Genomic DNA, 22730 nt, shown 5'->3' on the forward strand with positions numbered 1-22730 from the left:
ATGGATAATTCAAAAAGTTAGGTGGTGGGGTTATACTTTTAAACTTGTCCTTGGATATGTGATTTGACGGTTAAACTTCGTGTTCTCAAAATTCATTTCATATCCTTCTCCAGAAAAAGTGTGGATATCAACAACACACACACACACACAACACACACTTTTTTCTTTCCTTTTTCACACTGTGAAAAGCTGGAAAACTGCCCTATTTCCTCGCCCTGCTTGCTATTTTTCTCAATTATTTTGGCCACTACTCTACAGTAAATCGAGGTAATTATCTAATTATTAAAGTGATTCAAAAATTTTTGTCTTACAACTTAAGAGAAACTGGGGACCTGTTAGAGCATCCTAGAATTAGGAGGCTCAAGTGGAACGTCTACCACTTTCTGGCCCGCCTGTTGAAGGACTAAAGACTCCGGGGCGAAAACCCGCTGACTCTCCTTCCCAAATAGCTCCATCCCACCAGGCAGAGTCCGAAAGCCGCCTCAACGGGAGACTTCATGACTGCCCCACCCGGCCTCCGTGTTTTCCCGCCCAGACCTTGCGATTTCCGAAAGGGGTGTGGCCTGCAGAGCCTTCGCGCGTGAGGGGAAAGTAGGTGTTTCCGGTTCCGGTGTCATGGACGGCTCCTTCCCTGAAGGCGATCCTGCAGCCGTCTGCGGGAAGAGGCAGCAATTCGGGAGCCGGTTTCTGAGCGACCCCGCTCGCGTCTTTCACCACAATGCCTGGTAAGTGCCCTACCCTTCGCCCGGCCTGCGGTTCGCCCTGTCCCAGCGCCGCAGAGCACTCTGAGAAGGCCCTGACCGCCGACCAGAGTCCTGCGGACCTACTCTTGGCCCTCTCCTCCCACGGAAGAGGCGCTTCGGGGCCAGCGACTCCCTGCCCGCGGCGAAAACCTGAGGCGCCTAAGCTGCCCATTTCATTTCCCCAGGGACAACGTGGAGTGGTCGGAGGAGCAGGCCGCGGAGGCAGAGAGGAAAGTCCAGGAGAACAGCACTCAGCGGGTGTGCCAGGAGAAGCAAGGTGCGCCCAGGTGGACCCTCAGTGGTAATGACAGCCTGCGTACTGCTGGACATGCTCTCCGGAGAAGCCAGAGAACCGAGGCCCCGAGAGTCTTTGTTACTGGTCTGATACAGAACTCTGGGATAGAACGAGAAGGGGAGGGGTTGGGCAAGGCTGGGAAAGGGCTGTGCCTTGACATCTTGTTAGGGCATAAAGGGTGTTTTGGTTTTGCTTTTTTGTTTGGAAGAGGATAACTGTATCTCGATAGCGTTTTCTAGTGACTTAAGTCTTTCATTGGTGGCTCAGGTGATAAAGCGTCTGCCTACAATGCAGGCGACCTGGGTTCAATCCTTGGGGAGGGAAGATCTCCTGGAGAAGGAAATGGCAACCCACTCCAGTATTCTTGCCTGGAAAATCCCATGGATGATGGAACCTGGTAGGCTACAGTCCATGGGGTCGCAAAGAGTCGGACACGACTGAGCAGCTTCACTAAGTCTTTAATTATGTTGACTAGACCCATATCAATATGACTGACCTGTGGCAACATGATTGTCTTAGAGAATATTCTTTCTACATCATTACATTTTGCCCGAGGAAATGTTGCTATTACAGCTGGATTCAAGTGGTCAGATTCTAAATGATGGGGGGTGAGGGGTGGCTGGCTAACAAATCGTGAGTTATGTGTCTTTTCCTTGTGTGGTGGCTATGAGGTGGTAAGGCTTCTGCAAAGGAAAGGTGGATGAATCAGAGTGGAAATAAGTCTGGCCAAAGAAAAAGAAGCCTCTTCTGAAGAGGTGGATGATTTCACTGAAAAATATTCCTAGTTAGTAAAACTAGAACTGGTTGGGCCTGTGTTCTAAGTGACAGTTGAAGGTGGCACTAGAAATTGCAGAGTAGTACCCACAGAAATATTTCTGAACAAGTACAAGAGTCCAGTTATGAAATATTAACCTTACATAGTTTGACAAAGACTACATCAAAGCAAATTAAGGTTGAAAGGGATTTTGAAAATCATATAGTCCAATATCCTCTTTTTACAGTTAAAGAAACTTGGACTTCAGGACATTAAGTGCCTTGCCCAGAGGTAAGCAGTTTAGTTAGTAGTGGTAGAATTGAGATCCAGTTTCTTAGGTTTTTATTCTTCTACTACACTAGTCAAAGCTCTGTATTGGCAAGGAGCAGAAAGCTAAAATCTAGTTATAAGCCAGTGTTATCTCAAAAATAAGAAGTAAAACTGAAATCTAGGACTGCCTTGATCACCTTGAATAACACAGGTTTCTTTTAAATAGTCCATACTTGAGTCTGTCCTGTCCTCTATCATCAGATCTCTTCTTATCGGAACACTTTTCCTCTTGTCATCATTTTCTGTTTCCATGCTTGGTATCTGTTAGTAGTGAATTCATTTCTGGGCTCCACACTATAAAGAACCACAGACTCAGGAATATAATGTAAAGAAGATACAGTATCATACCTGTATTATAACCATTGACTTCACATGGGGAATAACTGAAGAACCTGGGACATTTAGCTTGTAAAAGAGGTTTTAGAAAGGGAAATAATGGCCCTCAAATACGAAAGAGCTGTTCTGTATGAGAAATAGTAGGACCTTTTGACCAGAAATGATTAGACAGGTTTTTTGCTTAATATTAGGATTTCCCAATAGTTAAGAGCCATCTAAAGATGTGGGAGGAGAATTGATAGGTAGTAAGTTTTCTGGCAGAAGTTGAAACTCCCTGGAAGGACAAGATAGAGAGCAAAGTCAAGTGTGATAGGACCAAATGACCACCAGCTCTGAGACTGAGGCTCTACTTGAGTATAACTTTTCATATAAAATTTGGTGAAGCAGGGTGATAATTTATATTGTATACAAATAAAACTGAGAGATGGTTCTTAAAATTCTTTCTTAAATATTTACAGCTGATTATGAGGTCAACGCCAACAAATATTGGAACAACTTCTACAAAATCCATGAAAACGGGTTTTTCAAGGATAGACATTGGCTTTTTACTGAATTCCCAGAGCTCGCACCTAGCCAAAATCACTTGACGAATTTGCTCTCAGAGAATAAGAAGAATGAAGTATATGAATACTATAGAAGCGGTGAGGATGGATCTGATTTAACAATAGAAGAACAGCATAGTTGTTCTTCTGTTAGCCTTGGAGATAAGACACAGCCACTTCTTATGGAAGAGAGTGTAACTCAGAAACTCCATCACCTGGAAATCTGTGCTAATGAGTTTCCTGGATCCTCTGCCACCTACCGAATGCTCGAGGTAACCTCCCTTTATTGTCCTGGCAGTGGGATTAGTGAGGCTGTCTTATGCACAGAGGGTGGCAATAGAGAGGCTGAGCCCCAAAGTAACTTCTGATGATGACGCTGACTAGACTTACCTCCTTTTTGTTGGCCTGGAATCACCTGCATTTTTGAGCTGTTGAAATGTCCTAGATGCAGACCAGATGCCCTGGTCATGACAAACAAAGATAAATCAGCTGAGGTGCTACCTGGGAACATTATATTCTGTCCAAAAGTTGTAGTGTCCTGCTAACCCTGCCATCTGGTAGAGAGTCCCAGGTCAGAAGACAGCTTCTTTTACTTCTGATACAGTTATGAGATGGAGAGGTTAGGTAGGATGGTGCCTGCTTTTCAGATGTGGGAGATTTCTTGTCTTCTCAGTCTGGATGTGTGGTAGAGGCTCGGCTAGACCTGAAAAAGAAAAGTGTGCACTGTAAAGTGAATATTCACAAAAGTGACCACACACGCCACCAGAAGCTGATTAGTTTTGGGACTGAGTCCTCTGACATGACTTTGTGTTGGTCCCTGATCCTCCCCAAGTGGAATGGGACTTCCGCCTCATAGTTATTACTGGGGTTAATTGAGATAATGTCTATATAATGGCTGAGGATGGTGTCTGACACACAGTACGCTCTGAGTAAATGGTGCTGTTTTCATTATTACCACACCCAGCACTGAACTTAGGATAGTGTTGCCATGGTTCCCTTCATGACTTTTTCAATCCAGTCTACTAGAAACATTTTTCCAGTAATGGTATAGTGGAGCTCAGTAAGAAAATACTCTGTTTACAGGACCATTTGCCCAAACTCAAAAAGTAAGAGCAGCCCATGCTCTTTTTCCACAGGCCAGGTCCCATCCTGCTGATAAAAGCCCATACTCTCGTCTACTATGGCTACCTCTTTAAGGGTTCCTGAGGTCACGGGCAGGGAGTGTCATGATTAGCTCTAGTCACTACACCTTTCCTAATACAGTAAGACAAATTGTCTATTGTTGATTATTTATTTACTTTAGGGAATTAATTCCTTGTGAATTCTGTGATTAATAGTTCATTTTTGATTTCTGTCTACAGGTTGGTTGTGGTGTGGGAAACACAGTCTTCCCAATTCTACAAACTAACAAGTAAGGTTTGTTGTAGTCTTAACAGCACGTCAGCAAAGAAAAAAGTGATGCATTGTTGTTTCTTGGAACTCTTAGTATAATCGAATGGTAACAGCAATTACTGGGGGCTGTGGGTTACAGGAGATTAGATGTCTACATTATCCAATTATGGATTGTTTTGACTTAATTGACTTATAAGTTGTCTTTGTCATCAGAGAAAGTAGTGAGTGTTAAACCTGTTACTTTGTTAACATGTGGTGCCTTTGATATTTTAACTCTGCTGCATAGTGTAGAGAATCGACATCATCCAGTTTGTAATCTAATGCCTCTGCTGTGGTTTTTTTCCTGCCCATTTCAGTGACCCAAGCCTCTTTGTTTACTGTTGTGATTTTTCTTCCACAGCTGTAGAACTGGTCCAGGTAAGTCCAGTGCTCCTATCAGTAAGTTTCACTGACTTAAGGGGAAAAGGGCCTCATAAAAATCAAGGTCTCAAACTATTTGCTTATTGTGCTGTGGTCTGCAGTAGCCTGGAGTAGAGGAATTGGCTAAACGTGATGATGGAACCTGCTGCTTTCCTGCTGTGGAACGTTGGGCAGGTCTCTTGACCTTCCTAAACTCATGTTTTAAGGATTGAAATGAAATGATTGTTTCATTTAGGATTGAGTTACAAGTTACAGAAACTTGTAGACAAGCGCAGCTAATTAAAGGGAATGTCATAGATCTCAAGGGCATATGGTGTAGCCAGGACTAAAACTCAGCCCTGACAAAGTGTCAGGTACCAAAGGCACGCTGGTGAGATGCTGCCACCCCCTTCTTTTGTCACAGCGCCTCCCTCAAGGTCATGGTGTTTTCCCTCTCATTGCCCATTTGCCTTTTGCTTGCTTTTTTCCTTTGCAGCCCGGTTTTCTCTGATAGGTTTTTCCTGGCTTTATACATGGCCCAATGTACTTGCCCATCTCAGTCCCTTATAAGTCTCCCCTCTTCAAGTGTTCCCAGAACCTCACCTGAATGACAGTGTCTTGATTCCAGAGTCCCCAGAAAGTCTGATTGACTCAGATCAGCTGACTGTCTACTTGTCCTGTTAATTAGCTGTGACCAGTGAGGAACATGGAGAAGGCAACGGCACCCCACTCCAGTCCTCTTGCCTGGAAAATCCCATGGACAGAGGAGCCCGGTGGGCTGCAGTCCATGGGGTCTCAAAGAGTTGGACGTGACTGAGCGACTTCACTTCCACTTTTCACTTTCATGCATTGGAGAAGGAAATGGCAACCCACTCCAGTTTTCTTGCCTGGAGAATCCCAGGGACGGGGGAGCCTGGTGGGCTGCTGTCTATGGGGTCGCACAGAGTCGGACACGACTGAAGCGACTTAGCAGCAGCAGCAGTGAGAAACAAAATCACAGTTTTGGAGAAGAGAGATAAGGATAGGGAAGTTACCCTGAATGTGTGTTGCAATCATATAAGTGCCAAGTTCTAACCACTGGACCACCAGGGAATTTCTGATTCTGAAACTGTTCTTAAGGGCCAATATCAGATGAATAGTGAGACTTTTTAAAATTAGTTTAATGATAATAAATTGTAGGTTAAATCTTCCACGTCTGGAGAGAGAGATTTTCCTGGAGAATCTATGATCTGTGTAATATGCTGTAGTGGGAGTTGCTTTAAATCATGCTTTTTCAATATGGTTTGTTTTCCTACTTATGAGGTTTCTCTTTGCCCTTTTAGTCACTTACCTTCCTCATTTTTTTCCAGTCCTCAGATGTGACTCCTAATCAGAATAAAGACTAGAAGTAAAGGTGTCAGGAATGTACCATTTTAAACATACAAGTGGGATTTCACAGGCTCCCTTAGCCTAAGAGTAACAATGTTTGTTGTAATGACAAGAGCTATCTCCCTCAGTGGGAAGCAGCAGGGATTATGTTTAAAGCAAGATGGTTTTTCTTGAGGCTATATGAACATTTTCTAACCTCTCTTCCATCTGTCTGCAGACAAATTCAGCATATGACCCTTCTCGGTGTTTTGCCTTTGTTCATGATCTGTGTGATGAAGATAAGAGTTACCCAATGCCTGAGAATAGTCTTGACGTCATCATCCTTATATTTGTTCTCTCAGCAATCATTCCAGACAAGTAAGTTTTAAGTCCCTTAACCAGTAGCATAGCAAAAACAAAGCTTTGATCGGGAACCTTGATCTCAGAATTGGAACCTTAATAAAGATGATTTCATTAATGTTCTGATAGACAGGAAGAAGCTATTTCATTCTAAGCAATAGAGGCTTGTCAACCACTTTTCTTAAGTTTGTCTTGGAGTCCACGTTGGACTCCAAGCATCTAAACCTCTGTCTGTTGACTGCAGTGGTCGGTTCTTCTTATGATAATGGTTTAACATCTCCAAAGAATAAGGGAGTCATCTTAGTGGGTATGTGGAAAAATTTCCTGTTGATGATCACATAGCATGATGTCTTAGAACTGTGAATGCCACAGCTATTCAAGAACATCCCATTATTGGCTTTTTAAATGCTTTAAATAAACCAGGCTTATTAACAGCACAAAATATACAGTGAAACTTTACTCATCAAGTGTTCTCCGATATTTAAGTTCTTTGGAAAACTTCTCTAGTAAGGAAAACTCCATAAAATCAAGATTAAAGGAAAGTGGATTGGTTTATCTTAAAAGATACCATTAAAGGCTCCTGGACATAGGCAGCCAGTCATCCCAATGAAGTTGAAATATTGTTTCGAGGAAGCGGCATCAGTCGGGGTGCTTTGAGGGGTGGGGTGTGATTGACTTTCTCTAGCCCACATTTCCTCTAGGATAGCACTGTGTCACTTGACCTGATAGGAATATTGTGAGTATGAAATAAGGGCGGTGGAAGACAGCCCAAACAGCCTGGCATGGTTTTAAATATTAATTGCAGAAGCGTACATGCTGTAAACTCTATGTAGTTTCATTGATTTGTATATTGGCTGTGCTGGGTCTTCGTTGCTGCTCACACTTCTCTCAGTTTCACAGAGCAGGGACTACTCTGTAGTTGCAATAGACGGGCTTCTAATTGCAGTGACTTCTCTTGTTGCAGAGCCCGGGTTCTAGAGCACAGGCTCAATAGTTAAGGCGCGTAGGCTTGGCTGCTTTGCGGCATGTGGGATCTTCCCAAACCAGGGATCAAACCCACGTCTCTTGCGCTGGCAGGTGGATTCTTTACTGCTGAGCCACCACAGAAACCACTGCGTTTTAAACTGACATGGACTGAAACAAAACATTAAAATTAAAAACATTATTCAAAAGAAATTTGTTATTCAGTATTTAATTAGACTTTCATGTGGTTTTTAAGTTCAAAGCATTTATACTTCTTCAATAGTTAAAGCTGAAACCTACACTGAGACTCTATATATGGAAAATGCAGTCGGAAGTGTAGCGCACTCTGCCCAGAGTACTCATTTGCATACAGACTGTGTCACCTTGTAAAGTTCTTGAGATTCAGTCCTCATGCAACAGATGGAAAGAGACAGGCTGTATGCAGAGATCTTGAGCGTAGTGGGCAGGTAGGTGGGTCAACTAGCAGTCTCCTCACTGGGTGGTCAGGGGTCCTTTCAGAGATCCTGGGAGCCCAGTGTGGGGATGGTTTCCCCCTGAGGAGTGGGAAGTGAGCCAGGCAGAGAGCATGTAACTTCCCCCACAGTGGATCCCTACTGAAGGAGCAGCCCTCTTCATACTGAAGGCAGTGGATAGAAGCCACAGTTGTAAGCAGACAGCAGAAGGTATGTACATTAGAGGTTTGGGCGTGAGCTCAGGTTATAACTGAAACAAGAGCATAGGAGCTAAGATTTCAGGGCTGATGTGTCAGTGTTGGGAAGTCCCCTGGCTTTTCCAAATAACGCTACAGAGAAAAGGGACATGTTCTTTTTTTGGGGGGGTGGGGGTGCTGTTAGGAGGGGACTCTGTTCTTAAAGAGATCTGATCTTCGTTCCCTGCTGCCCTTCAGGATGCAGAATGCTATCAACAGGCTGAGCAGGCTTCTGAAGCCCGGGGGGATAATGCTTCTGCGAGATTATGGCCGCTATGACATGGCTCAGCTTCGGTTTAAAAAAGGTATTTTTTCCCACTGTAATCAAAACAATGGCTTTGCCATTAGAATAGTCTCACAAATTAGTGGAATAAAATAGAGACTCTCGAATTATATAGCTCCATACAGAGAGCCATTTAATACATGATAAGAGTGGTATGTTTTAAGTGTGATATGGCAAAAGATGCCATTAAAAAGTTAAAAGACAAATGACAGATTGAGGACAAATATTTCAGTTAATAGAACAGTAAAGACTTAATATCTATGCTGTTCAAATAGGACTGCTGGCAGATTGATAAGGGAAAAGATCAGTGACCCACCCGGAAAACAGATGAGAAGTGTTTTAAAGTTGATTTACTGAAGAACGTATCCAAATGGCCGAAAACAGAACTTCAAGAAAATGGAAACAGCAATGAGATACCTATTGCTGGCTGACTCAGAGAGAGCGATGTTCCTCCATGAAAGGCAGAAATAGGAATGGTTGTGGCCTTTTTTTTAAAGCACCTTGGTGTTATCTGTTCAATCCAACAATCCTTTGGGGATTTATTCAGGAACCAGCACATAGTATGTGTGTAATAAGCAAAACCGTGGAAACAAAATGACTGCCTCTGCATAGGGTAATGTGTGTTATCACATGGTGTGGACCCCATACCACTGTTCTCGTTGGGGGTGGACTTGGCTGTGTGACCAAGTGAGAAAAGCATTGTGCGGGTTGGTATTTTACACTTAATCCTGTGTTTAACAGTAGCTAGGGAAAAATAAATAAGATTACTTTGACATTCAAAAGGCGTAGAAGGATTGATTACACATCAGGTTGTTAAACTGAGAAGGTCGGGGGCTTAGCAGCAGAAGGGGAAGTGTGGCCTTGATACAAACCAGTTTGTATGGGACCCTGTTTATGAGGGTGCATGTGGACACCGTGGAGAGACGCAAAAGGACAGTCGCTGAAGTGGGAATAGCGGCTGTCTCAGATTTCCTTAAACTCAGCTATATTCCTTGAATTTTTACTGTGTGTTTCTAAAGGGGCAGAAAGCCACCTAAAAGTTGCTTTTGTTTTTAAACAAAGTGTATGTGTTATTTATTTAATGGGGGAGGAAGGAAGGAAACAAGCTATTTTCATCCTGAAGCAGCACTGTAAAATAGGGGGCTGAGAATTACATGTGTTCACTGACACTGAAATTTGATTATTCCCCTGGAGCTGCTCGTCTCCAAGAGAGACTTCAGATTCCTGCAAAGTACCAGAGTAGCTTAGAAAAGGATCTATTCTCTGCCCCAGAAATTGATATCTTGATGCACATTTAATTGGCCATGAAATTCACAGAAGTGCTTTAAAGTTTCTCTGGTCTCTACTACATCACTCTGCAGGTCAGTGTCTGTCTGAAAATTTCTATGTGAGAGGCGATGGCACCAGAGTATACTTCTTCACACAAGGTATGACAAAGAAGCACTTGTCTTCTTGCTGACAGCCCCCCCAGGACTAATTACCATATTCCTCCGTGTGCTTTCAGAAGTGGCGTCATCTGGCCCGCCCCGCCTACCTTTTGCAGCCTCTTCCCTGCTCTTCCCCACCCCTTAGCCTACCCCCAGCCACCTGGAACTACTCAATGTTCTCTCAGTAGGCTTAGCTTATATGAGCCTTTGGTCCCTGCTTTGTTCTTCTGCTGCCTGCTCTTCCCCTCCATCACTTTGTCCAAAACAGGACACATGCTCGTTTTGCAAGACTGCACTGTAGCTGTTTCAGCTTCGAAGCTGGGTTGTACCTTAGGTGCACCTGAGTTTAAGTGAACCCATTGCTCCCTGGGTTCCAGGTGTAACTCAGAGCTGCTTTCCTCTGCTGCTTGTCCTGCTGCCAGTTTTCACCCCCACCAGTGCCATATGAATATTTTGTCCCTGGGCCATCTTCAGGTCACATACTTTTCTGAGCCTTTAGTGAGTGATGAAACCTCTCCCCTTAAAAAAAAAAAAAAAAGAAATGGCTTTGACATGTCAGTTTGTGCATATGATTGTAAGATGTACGTAGAACCCTAAAAAATTCTTTCCCATTAGCTGACTCTTAGAAAGGCTTTCCCGGTGCGTTCCAGGCCACCTTTCACACGTGGTTTGCCTTCCTCTGCCTAAACGAGGACTTGCTGCTACCAAGTCACTACTGCGATTGTAGCTAAACCATACTGCCCAAACCACTTAAAGTCTATGAGGCAGGACAGCAGTCTCAAAGAGTACCATTTAGCATGGGGAGTGGTAGACACGGTGCTTTTTCTTCAGGGGAAAATATATAAACATCTGTTTCCAAACTAGATGAACTGGACACACTTTTCACTACTGCTGGACTGGAAAAGGTTCAGAACCTGGTGGATCGCCGGTTGCAAGTGAATCGAGGAAAACAACTGACAATGTACCGAGTTTGGATTCAGTGCAAGTATCGCAAGCCTCTTGTGTCTAGCACTGGCTGTGAGGCAGGCACCACCTGCTGCTGACTCACAGGCTCGCTGGGCTTTTTAAAAAGAACATTCACAAATGGGGTCTTGTTGTTATTGAACCATTCAAGGATTCAAAACAGATTTGAACCTGGGAAGAATTATTTTATATCAAGATTCTAACTGTTTTGCTTCATATTTGTGAAGCCCTGTGATATACCTTTCTCAAGTTTTTTTCTTATGTGGAGATCTCAAAGAATCTTGCCATTTTGTAACAATAATTGAAATGTTATTCATGGGAATCAGAAATTTATATCCATGTGAAAGTATTATATGATAAAGTGAATGACTGAGTTGCATTAAATTATCTGAGGATTCAGATATATGGACTAAGCAATTGATACATGGAGAGATAAATAAAAGTCTCACTCAGTGATCATCAAGGAAGCAAGCTGGGAAGAACTGCTGGTCTTTGGATGTTTTCCTGACTCAGAAAAACAGCATCAATATAAGGTGCCCCTGTCAAGTATTTGGTTGTGGTCTCTGCTTAACCTTAGTTCCTTGGAATTTTAAGTACTGTTCTCCCCCCAACCCCTGCCCCCATCTTAAGTAACCTGTGTCTAAAAACATTAAAAAGATCTTCACTTTTAGCAAATTGTCTTTTGTGTGTGTGCGCGCGCTCTTATATTTTTGATGCAAAAGAAATTGGGAGAATTTTAGGTATTTCACTTCTGAATGTGATCCTTCCATCCCTTTAATGTGATTGCTGCCCTCCTCCACCTGCTTGATTTATTTTTTTTTTCTTCTTTTTTAAAGAAAGTATTTGGCTGCTCTGGGTCTTAGTTGTGGCACACAGGATCTTCCATCTTCATTGCAGCATGTAGAATCTTTTTTAGTTGCAACACATGGGATCTAGTTCCCTGACTAGGGATCAAACCCAGGCCCCCTTCAGTGGAAGCACAGTCTTAACCACCAGACCACCAGGGAATTCTGCCCTGAATCATTTTTAAGAGTAAGTTGCAGGATGATGTCCCAACACTACAGTGTATCTTATGTAATATTTTATAATGTGTAGTTCCTGTAACTGAAGATATTCTCTTATATCACCACACATATCCATCAGAAGTAGAAATTAACATGGAAACACTGCCAGCTTCAGATAACCAAGTTTTCCCAATGGTCCCAATAATATCCTTTATCATCAGAAAAAAGCCATTGTGTTGCATTTAGTAGTCATGTCTCAGTTTCCTTCAGCCTGGAACAATCCTTGAAGTTTGTTTTCATGACCTTGACACTTGAAGATTAAAGCCTTTGCAGAGTGCCCTCAAATTGGGTTTGTTGGTGCCTTCCTCATGATTTGGTTTTAGTTACGTATTGTTGGCAGGAATATCAGAAGTGTTGCTGTTGTGGTATGTGCTTTTGAAGTATGTTAAATTGTTGATGTTAACTTCGATCACTTAATTGAGGTGGTGCCTGGTGGGTTTCTCCGCTGAAAAGTTCGTAAGAAGTATTTTGTAAGTTAGTGCTTTGAGACTAAATATCCCATTCCGCTTTAAACTTTACCCCATTGTTTAAGCATCTGTTGCTGTTTCTTGTCTAAATTACTATCATGATGGTAGCCAGGTAGTGTGTTTGAATCCCACATCCTTCCTACACTTACTGGTTGGCACTCTGTAAGGAAGGCTTCCCTTTATTTGTTTACTTACAGATTCATGGGTTTCTCTTTTACTCAGTGCTTACTATACATTGCTGTCATTTTGATACTTTGTGATTTTTATGCTCATTGTCCCAGATTTGGCCACTGGGAGCCCCTTCATGTGTTTCTGTGACCCTTTGTCATGTGCAGAAAGGAAGCAAAAACTCCACTTTTTAAGGGGCAGAACACAAGACAGGAGCTGGGAAGATGGAATTAAAAACTGTTTCTGTTGTAAATGCTTCAGAGATGCCAAAGGGAATCGTTTAGGATATCTATTCTTCATTTCAAAAGATGAATGAACTACTGTTCAGCACTTCAAGCACAAGTTGTTCCAGGCTCATCGTGTACCTTTTCTCAGTCTGAACCAGCCATGTCCCCCAAAGAGTTCTAGTTTCATTTGGAAGAGCAGGGTGTTTAGAAATCAAGCTAAGAGTGCTCATTGCTATTGGGTGCCTGTTCCCTGGTCCCCTCAGTGGATGAAGCACAGGGATATATGTATATATACATACTTGAGTCTGTATTTCTCTACTTAAATATGTATTGAAAACCATCAGTTCAGAGGAATACCTTTGATTCCGGTACAACACCGCAGGATTTTGTCTCTGTACTTGTTCCCTTTTCAACAATCACCAATGCCCATAATCCTAAACATAATGGGCTAATCTCCACACAGCAGTGACAAGACTCCGTGGAGGAGATTTTCTGCCACAGTGCTGGCTGGCATCAACACTGCCATGACAAGCTGGTGGTGGCAGATGCTGTGATTGAGAAATTTGCTCCAATGAAGAGTGAAACAAGATGGACAAGGACCACTTAGGGAAGGTTTTTTAAGGTGTGTTGGAAATTAGCATATCTGTGTGCCAAGAAGTGAAAAAATTTGGTGGAGTTTAAGAAGTTTCAACAAGTTATAAAAAGGCTTTTATTTATTGTGGTCTGCACACTTTAGTAAGGCAACTTTTCTCACAAGAGAAAAATTATAGTTTGGAGACTTAATTTGGTACACCTGATCATTGGCTTTTTAAATTTTTCTGGCTCAGATGGTAAAGAATCCACCTGCAATGCAGGAGACCCAGGTTTGACCCCTAGGTCAGGAAGATCCCCTGCAAAAGGAAATGGCTACTCACTCCAGTATTCTTGCCTGGAAAAGTCCATGGGCAGAAGGAACCTGGCAGGCTACAGTCCATGGGGTCACAAAGAGTCAGACACGACTGAGCGACTATTTCCTTTTCTTGTAAAATTATTGGGTTAATTTGTTTATTTTTGGCTGTGCCGGGTCTTCATTCCTGTGCGGGTGGTGCACAGGCTTATTGTGATGGCTTCTCTTGTGCAGCACGGGCTCCACGGTACAGGGGCATCAGTAGCTGTGGCACCTGAGCTCTAGGGCACAGACTCAGTAGTTGTGGTGCAAAGGCTTAGTTACTCCATGGCGTATGGAGTCTTCCCAGATCTGTGATCAAATGTGTGTCTTGCGTTGGCAGGCAGACTCTTTACCACCGAGCCACCAGGGAAGCCCAGAAACAGTTTTTATTCCCTTATCCCAGTACCTGCCTGTGCTTTGGGTTTAGGTATATAAAAGTTGAGCCTTTATCTTTCCTTCCTATGCACCCCCCCATCTCTTTACCACTTAGCCATATGCCAAGCTCTCTTTTTATCTGTCAAGCTAACTTGAACTCTGTAAGGGACTTTGCATAATTTTTCAGCCTTGGAATCACTAATGAGGGGCAATAGACAATTAAACATGGTCAGGGTAGATTAAAGTATGACTTCAGTGCCACTCAGAAAAACACAGGCTGCCTGGGCTTTCAGTCTGACTCTCTTGACCCTTTTCAGGCAAGAAAAGTGCTGTGTTGGCTGGGAAGGTAGCTCCACATATGAAACTGCTCAGGAAGTTGTGTGGTTTAGATTCAAGTCTAGCAAAGTAGTGTTTCTGAAACTCACTGATCTTCCTAAATGATGTTAATTTGGCTGAGGAGACAGATTCAACATTGTTTAAAAAATGAGGGACAGTTTGATTTGAGATGCGTGCACCAGAGCTATCAGAGAGGAGCTGTGTTCCTGATGGCATTGCCCAGGGTCAGATTGTGACACTGTTCCCTGGAGACCTTGGGTTCTTATGGCTCAGAAGTGATTCATCTCCTGGTTGTGCATGCTTCATCTTGAACCTGGCCTCTGCTGATGCTGCCAAACCTACTCCTTTGCAATGGGTCCACTAGCTGCCTTCATGTGAGTTTATACTCTCCTGGGCTCTGGCTGGGAAATCAGGACCTTGGAAACTTAGCAGGAATAGGAAAATCTAATGCGCTAGGACATACTACTTTCCTCTGATTGATTCCTATCTTTGATTAAAGGTGTTACTTTAGTAGTTGGGGGGGGGGCGGTTTATATCTGTGACTTAAAAGATGAACTCAGGACTAACAGCTTCTTTCACTCTTTCACAAAGGCCTGTTCTTTGGTTTGTGGCTACAGCTGCTATTTTCAGAGCTGAGCTGCATCGATGCGTTGCACATTTTTATATGCTTCTTAATTTGGTGATTTGGGAACCTGGGTTGAGGGGTGGGAGGAATGCTAGTGATAAATTTTGCCAGTGAAAAAGCTGAAATGGTGCATCACGGCTACCTCTTTTTATTCCAATGAATTTATAGGTTCAAGATTGGGTATGAATTGTCTCTTGACTGTAGTCAGTGGGATGTACTGCATGACCAAGTTAGGGGACCAACAGCCACAGTCAGATTCCACCCTCTGGGGGCACCCCCTGAGACACAGTAGCCAGTAACCTTGACCAAGGGCACAAACTTGGCCTCTTCGCCTTGAGGGAAGCCCCAGATTGCATACCTAGAGAATCCCCATGGACAAAGCCTGGTAGGCTACAGCCAGTGGGGTTGTCAGGAGTCAGACACGACTGAGAAAGCACATACATTCATTCCCCACCTTCCTTTCTCTGAGTTTGGATTTCTTCATTAAACTTTAAATACCACCTTCCTTCTCCGCCAAAAATGAAAGAAAGAAAATATATATATATCCTTAGAAGGAACCATACTTGAAACCTTGCCTCTACGGGGAGGAGCAGGACGGAAGGAAAGCCCTCTGATTCACTGTGCTGCCAGTGAACCCCCCACGCCCTCCTCAGCCTTGCTTCCCATTACTCAACATTTATTGTGTGATTAAGACCGACACTCAGTGGAGCCCACTAAATGATGAATTTCTTGGGGGAGCTTTGTATTCTCAGCACTTAGCCAGGTGGCAAACACCTGACCCACAGCCGTGCAGAGATACGTGAAGACTGAATAAATAGCTTCTTCCTGCCATGCCCTCATCCCCCTCAACAGACATGCATCGACACCCAGTTTGTATTTAACTTCAGAAGACTAGTGTACAGGGCTTTGATTGCAAGCACCAGCAGCTCAAGCTGGCTTAGGGAGAAAACAGTAGAAGACATGGGGTGTCTCATGGACCCCCAGGCGGAAAGGTAGAGGGGCCTAGGGAGCCCTAGGAAGTGTGTACTCCCCAGAACCCTCCAGTCTGGCCAAGGACCTTCCCTGCTGTTTGGTCCACTTGTAGGAGGTGACTATAACCCAACTCCTAATGCTGATATCTCTGTGTACCAAGTGTGTCTCCGTGTGTGTGTATACAGTTGCCAGAATAGGATTACAGACCAAGCAGAGTCCCTAAAAGGCTTCCACAGAACACCATTTTTGTGACATGTGGGCACCACCATTATTTACTTGATATTTTTAAATTACTTACAGTTTTAAACTTATTTTTAAAGGAAACTTTATAGTGCTATGATAAATGTAAAATAAGGATCATTCATCATGAGTGAAAGTCTTTTTAAAAGATAAATACAATGAAAACAAATAGTATAAGTTCTATCTGGATCCGATTGCTGGTGAAAGGCCCTGAGCCCCAGGCCTGGAAGCCCCGCAGAGCAGAGTCACAGCTCTCTCAGAGCTCATGTTTGGATGGGGGTGATACAATATAAACCTATAAAACATGAATCAGGTGGGCGTGTACCAGGAAGAGTCAAACAGTAGGAAGGATACAGAGGTGGCGGGGAGTGGGGGAAAGGGCCCTCTGAGGTGGGGTGGGCAGGAGGAGGCGACATCCTTCATGGGATGTGTGAGGGCAGAGCCTCCAAGACCAAAAGAAGAGCCACTGCATCTCCACCCCTCAGCGTGAGCAACACTGCATCACAGAGGGAAGCTTCCGGGACCATTGCTCACTCTTGTAATAAATGTATCTGCCTTCAGCACATTTTAATAAGAGTATTACCCAAACTGACTAAGCAACAAGTAAGAATAATCACTTGTCTCCTTCAGAACCCTCAGGTCCAGGATCTGGATTCTTTCTTCTCAGTTCATTTAGGGACTATTAATATTATGCAGGCAGCCCAACTCACAAGAGTCTGGTACATAAACGAGGATTATTGATCTGTGATCTGAGGCATGACTGACAAGCCAAGGGGATCTCCCCAGGAAAGGAAGCTGCTGCTTGAAAAATTGAAGATCAGAAGTTGATTGTTAAAAATACACTAGAAAACAGTGGGGGAAAAAAGAATACACCAGAGTCTAGGAGTCAGTGCTACGAAAAGCTCCCGTCCAGCCGTGGTGCTGTCCACACTGGTGAGGCAACAAGGAGCAGACCTGTAGTAACGCTACCTAGCATCTGTTTAAACCTTAATACTCTTTAAAAAGGCTTTTCATATGTTAAATCCTCACAGCACCCCTGTGAAATACCAGTACAATCATCGGCTTTTTACAGATGAGGAAATCTGAAGTTCAAGGAGAGTAAACGGTTTACCAAGGTCAGACAACTAGTGTTAATCGTTAAGGTAATTAGCCTAAGATTAAGGAGGGGAGGTTTGATAAAAATGATATTTGACATAATATAGGGGTTTAAACATTCTTGGCTCCAACCAGCTGTGCCTGCCTGTGAACATACCACACCTGCTCAGAGGTTAATCCTGTCCCCTGCCATGTGGGGAGCATGAGGAGCAGAGAGGCACCCCCAAACCCTCCACCCCATGCCCCACCCCCCGCCAAGCCTTCCAGGGGAAAAGAGAACCCTGCAGCTGTCAGAAGTGTAATATCAATATAACTCTTAAAAGTCCATGAAATCAGCTACATTATGTTGGTTGTGCAACACTACAATTTGCAACTTTTTCATCAAAATAGAAAAATTTTAATCTACCGCATTTACTCTGTGTCCTGGGGTGGAGAGAGGAGCCCTTCATCTTCCCAAGGCTGTCTGCTGGGCTGTGTCCTGTGGAGAGGCACCGAGCAGCTGCTCAGAAGGGCCCACGCCAAGGTCAATGCTCTGCTGTCGCCATCTTGAAATTCTTAACAATTTTTTAACAAGGGCCCCAGTCCTGCTTCTGGAGAAGGCAATGGCACCCCACTCCAGTACTCTTGTCTGGAAAATCCCATGGATGGAGGAACCTGGTGGGCTGCAGTCCATGGGGTCACTTAAAGTCGGACACGACTGAGCAACTTCTCACTTTTCACTTTCATGCACTGGAGAAGGAAATGGCAACCCACTCCAGTGTTCTTGCCTGGAGAATCCCAGGGACGGGGGAGCCTGGTGGGCTGCCTTCTATGGGGTCGCACAGAGTCGGACACGACTGAAGCGACTTAGCAGCAGCAGCAGTAGAAGCAGTCCTGCTGCTGGTTCTGTCTTGCTGCTGCTTCCTCCCTCTTCCTCCTTCCTCAGTAAAAAGGGGTCTTTTCTTTTCTTTTTGGCCACACTGAAAGGCACGCAGAACTATCCCAACCCAGGCCCCCTGCAGTGGAAGCATGGCATCTAAACCGCTGGACCACCAGGGAAGTCCAAGAGGGGTCTTCTCTTGACTTATTTTTTCCCTTCCCATGTCGTTAGGTGTCCTTGGTAGTCCTGGGTTGGGTCTTCTCACCAGGGAGGATCCCTGCCCACCGTGGCTTTTTCTGCCTTTCCGAGCCCCTCTCTTCCCTCCGATCAGTTGGGCCTTCCAGATATGCCCAGCCTGGACACCTCAGACTCGCTGCTCCTGGAAGGACACTGCACATGCTCCACCTTCTCATGACTGCTGCCTTCTTCTCACTCAGGGCTCAGCTCCAACATTCCCCCCTTAGGTTCCTTTCCCACCAGCGACCTTGCCCTGTGTCACTGCCACTCCTCAGAGCCCTGCGCTGCCCTCACGCCACATTATGAGGCTTTACCATATTCATGACACCTGGAAGCATTATTCATTGTCTGCCTCCTGCTCTAGACTGTGAGCTCCTTGGGTTCAAGAGTCTTTGTCTGCTTTGTTCTCGGTGGTACCCTCAGGACCTGCAGCAGTGTCCTGCACATAGTTGGTGCTCAGTATTTACTGGTTGGATGAGGATACAATGTCACCCAGGTGCCGGGTCCCTATAGAGATCAGGCATCAAAGCAGGGAAAGTCAAGTTCTAGCACGTAATCCGGCAGGAAATAGTGGTGGGCTCCTCTGACAGTCCATTGGTTAGGACCCCGGGCTTCCACTGCAGGCAGGGGGCATGGGTTTGATCCTAGTCAGGGAACTCCACATGCTGTGCAGTGCACCCAAAAAAGAAGTAGTGGGGCTTGAGGTCGAAGCCCATGCTGGTCGCCCAGGGACTGTGGACAGAGGGTTCCCCACAAACGTTTCTCAGGATCCAGGTACACCTGGAAGAGAGCAGGGGCAAGAACCTACAGGACAGCAAAGCTGCCAGCTCCCTGAGAAGGAAACCCACTCAGGGTGGTTTCATGATAACAGAGGCTGCAGCAGATTGAACACGCTGTTCCACTCTGAATCTTTAAATGCCACCGGCACTCGGATAATTCCCAAATCCATGTCACAAGCTAAGGATCCCACTTGAGCCTTAAACTAGTTTATCTAAATGCCTCCTGACATCACTTTCCCCTAGAAGACCCTCAGGCACCACAAACTCAGTCTCTCCAAACCACAGACCAGGGTTGAAGTCCTGGGATCACTGTTTCATTTGTTCTCTGCATCATCTTGGCCCCGTTACTGGGTTCTCAGTTTCCCTAACTGTCAGTCCGGTATAAAAAATAATCCAGCAGCCCGATTGGCCCCCTATAACTTAGCAGCCCCTTATAGCGGCCCCCACTATAACTTGCAGAGAACAGCGTTGAAAACCAACTTCTGTAGGCTATTCTGTATTTACAAGACTAGTTTGTGTAAGACACAATTTATCGTATATTGTATAGTTAGCAGTTATATAGGTGGTATGTCCCCAGGTAACTTTTGCCTGGAGAGAATAACCATGTGTTAGTAAGTGAGTCTGTAGCAGGAAGCACTGATCTGCATTTCTTCTCTAAAGTCCCAAAGAGCAGTGAAGAGATAAAACCTTCAAGCTTTTGATGAGTTTCAGGTTGTTGCCTTCAGCCAGAGTTAGCTTCTTCATGAGGCATGGGGCAGTCTCCTTTGCAGTGCAGTGACTTGGGCCCATCAGACTTCTAGGGGCTTTTGAAAATGTTTTAAATTTTGGTTTATTTTAAAATCAGAAGAGAGGAATTCCCTGGTGGTCCAGTGATCAGGACTCGAGCTTTTACTGCTGAGGGCCAAGGATTGATCCCTGATCAGGGAACTAAGATCCCACAAGCCCACAAGCTGCATCATGCAGCCAGGGATTAAGTTTTTTTTTTAATAAATTAAAAAAACAAAACCAGAAAGAAAAAATGAATAGGATGATAATGAACATATGATAATGAAGGCAGCCTCGAATATGTTTGTTTTTATACCAATCAGTTCAGTTCAGTTCAGTTGCTCAGTTGTGTCCGACTCTTTGCGACCCCATGGACTGCAGAGCGCCACCAACTCCTGGAGTTTACTCAAATTCATGTCCAGACTGGTTCCAAATAGGAAAAGGAGTACGTCAAGGCTGTATATTGTCACCCTGCTTATTTAACTTATATGCAGAGTACATCATGAGAAACGCTGGACTGGAAGAAACACAAGCTAGAATCAAGATTGCTGGGAGAAATACAATAACCTCAGATATGCAGATGACACCACCCTTATGGCAGAAAGTGAAGAGGAACTAAAAAGCTTCTTGATGAAAGTGAAAGAGGAGAGCGAAAAAGTTGGCTTAAAGCTCAACATTCAGAAAACGAAGATCATGGCATCTGGTCCCATCACTTCATGGGAAATAGATGAGGAAACAGTAGAAACAGTGTCAGACTTTATTTTGGGGGGCTCCAAAACCACTGCAGATAGTGACTTCAGCCATGAAATTAAAAGACGCTTACTCCTTGGAAGAAAAGTTAATGACCAACCTAGATAGTATATTCAAAAGCAGAGACATTACCGACTAAGGTCTGTCTAGTCAAGGCTATGGTTTTTCCAGTGGTCATGTATGGATGTGAGAGTTGGACTGTGAAGAAGGCTGAGGGCCAAAGAATTGATGCTTTTGAACTGTGGTGTTGGAGAAGACTCTTGAGAGTCCCTTGGACTACAAGGAGATCCAACCAGTCCATTCTGAAGGAGATCAGCCCTGGGATTTCTTTGGAAGGAATGATGCTAAAGCTGAAGCTCCAGTATTTTGGCCACCTCGTGCGAAGAGTTGACTCATTGGAAAAGACTCTGATGCTGGTGGGGATTGGGGGCAGGAGAAGAAGGGGACGACCGAGGATGAGATGGCTGGATGGCATCACGGACTTGAAGGACGTGAGTCTGAGTGAACTCCAGGAGATGGTGATGGACAGGGAGGCCTGGTGTGCTGCGATTCATGGGGTTGCAAAGAGTCGGACACGACTGAGTGACTGAACTGAACTGAACATGTCCATTGAGTCGGTGATGCCATCTGACCATCTTATCCTCTGTCATCCCCTTCTCCTCCTGCCTTCGATCTTTCCCAGCATCAGGGTCTTTTCAAATGAGTCACATCTGATTTCCTTTAGGATGGACTGGTTGGATCTCCTTGCAGTCCAAGGGACTCTCAAGAGTCTTCTCCAATACCACAGTTCAAAAGCATCAATTCTTCGGCTCTCAGCTTTCTTTATAGTCCAACTCTCACATCCATACATGACTACTGGAAAAACCATACCTTTGATTAGACAGACCTTTGTTGGCAAAGTTATTATGTCTCTGCCTTTTAATATGCTGTCTAGGTTGGTCATAACTTTTCTTAAGACTGACTGGTTTGACCTACATGCTGTCCAAGGGACTCTGAAGAGTCTTCTCCAGCACCACAATTCAAAAGCATCAATTCTTCAGCTGTCCCATGGGCAATGATGAGACCGAAGGTAAGGGTGTAGCAGCCAGAGGCAAGAACCTGGAGAAACAAAAGCCCTGAGGCGGGGAATCTTAGGCATTTAAAGAGCTAAAGGGAGGTGGGGATAGGGTCACCAGAAAGAATGGTGGAGGAAGTTGGAAAGAGGACTAGACCACCAAGGGCCTCATAAACCCTGCTGAGTTAGGATGTTTTATTACATGGAGAAAGTGTGGGAGAGTTTTAGGAGAGGGAGTGGTCTGAATTACAATTTTAAAAGATTAGTGTTTAGCTCTGCTGGAAAATATGCTGTGTGGGGCGGGATAATCAGAAGGAGCAGTTTGGAGGCTCCGGGTGATGCTGGCAGCTAAGGGTGCACTAAACGTCAGGGGCGGCTAGGAAGATGGAGGGGTGGGGGTTCGGAGGGGAACTAGTGGTTGAGGGGCTGCTGAGGGAGGAGTGGAATCAGGACAGATGATAGATGAGGTGGGGGTTGTTGTTGGTCGCTCATCGTGTCCCATTCTTTGCGACCCCCATGGACTGCAGCGTGCCAGGCCTCCCTGGCTTTCACCAACTCTCGGAGCTTGCTCATACCCACGTGCTTTGAGTCAGTGATGCCATCCAACCATCTCATCTGTGGCCCCCTTCTCCTGCCTTCATTCTTTCCCAGCATCAGGGTGTTTTCTAATGAGTCAGCTCTTCGCATCAGGTGACCATATTGGAGCTTCAGCTTCAGCATCAGTCCTTCCAATGAATATTCAGGATTGACTTACTTTAAGATTGACTGGTTGGATCTCCTTGCAGTCCAAGGGACTCTCAAGAGTCTTCTCCAACTCCACAGTTCAAAAGCATCAATTCTTTGGCAGGATAGGGGTGCTCAACTTTTTTTATGGTCCAACTCTCACATCCATACATGACTACTGGAAACACCATAGCTTTGGCTACACAGACCTTAGATGGCAAAG

At 44.6% G+C, this 22730-nt stretch overlaps 1 protein-coding gene across 2 annotated transcripts; it reads left to right on the forward strand.

Moving 5' to 3' along the window:
- Positions 1-570: 570 nt before the first annotated feature.
- On the forward strand, positions 571-11513 carry METTL2A (methyltransferase 2A, tRNA N3-cytidine). Of its 2 annotated transcripts, none has more exons than XM_069543697.1 (9): positions 571-725; positions 929-1020; positions 2917-3272; positions 4362-4411; positions 4749-4809; positions 6377-6516; positions 8369-8475; positions 9815-9880; positions 10745-11513. In XM_069543697.1, exons 1-9 carry the CDS (start codon positions 616-618, stop codon positions 10921-10923), a joined length of 1161 nt encoding a protein of 386 aa, XP_069399798.1. In that variant the 5' UTR covers positions 571-615; the 3' UTR covers positions 10924-11513. The 2 variants fall into 2 exon arrangements, 1 of the variants encoding a protein (XP_069399798.1); XR_011247172.1 differs by having other exon boundaries at positions 591-725; positions 8729-9880.
- The last annotated feature ends 11217 nt before the right edge of the window (positions 11514-22730 follow it).

The sequence above is a fragment of the Ovis canadensis genome, chromosome 11 (assembly GCF_042477335.2).
Source record: "Ovis canadensis isolate MfBH-ARS-UI-01 breed Bighorn chromosome 11, ARS-UI_OviCan_v2, whole genome shotgun sequence".
NCBI classification, from domain to species: Eukaryota; Metazoa; Chordata; class Mammalia; order Artiodactyla; family Bovidae; genus Ovis; species Ovis canadensis.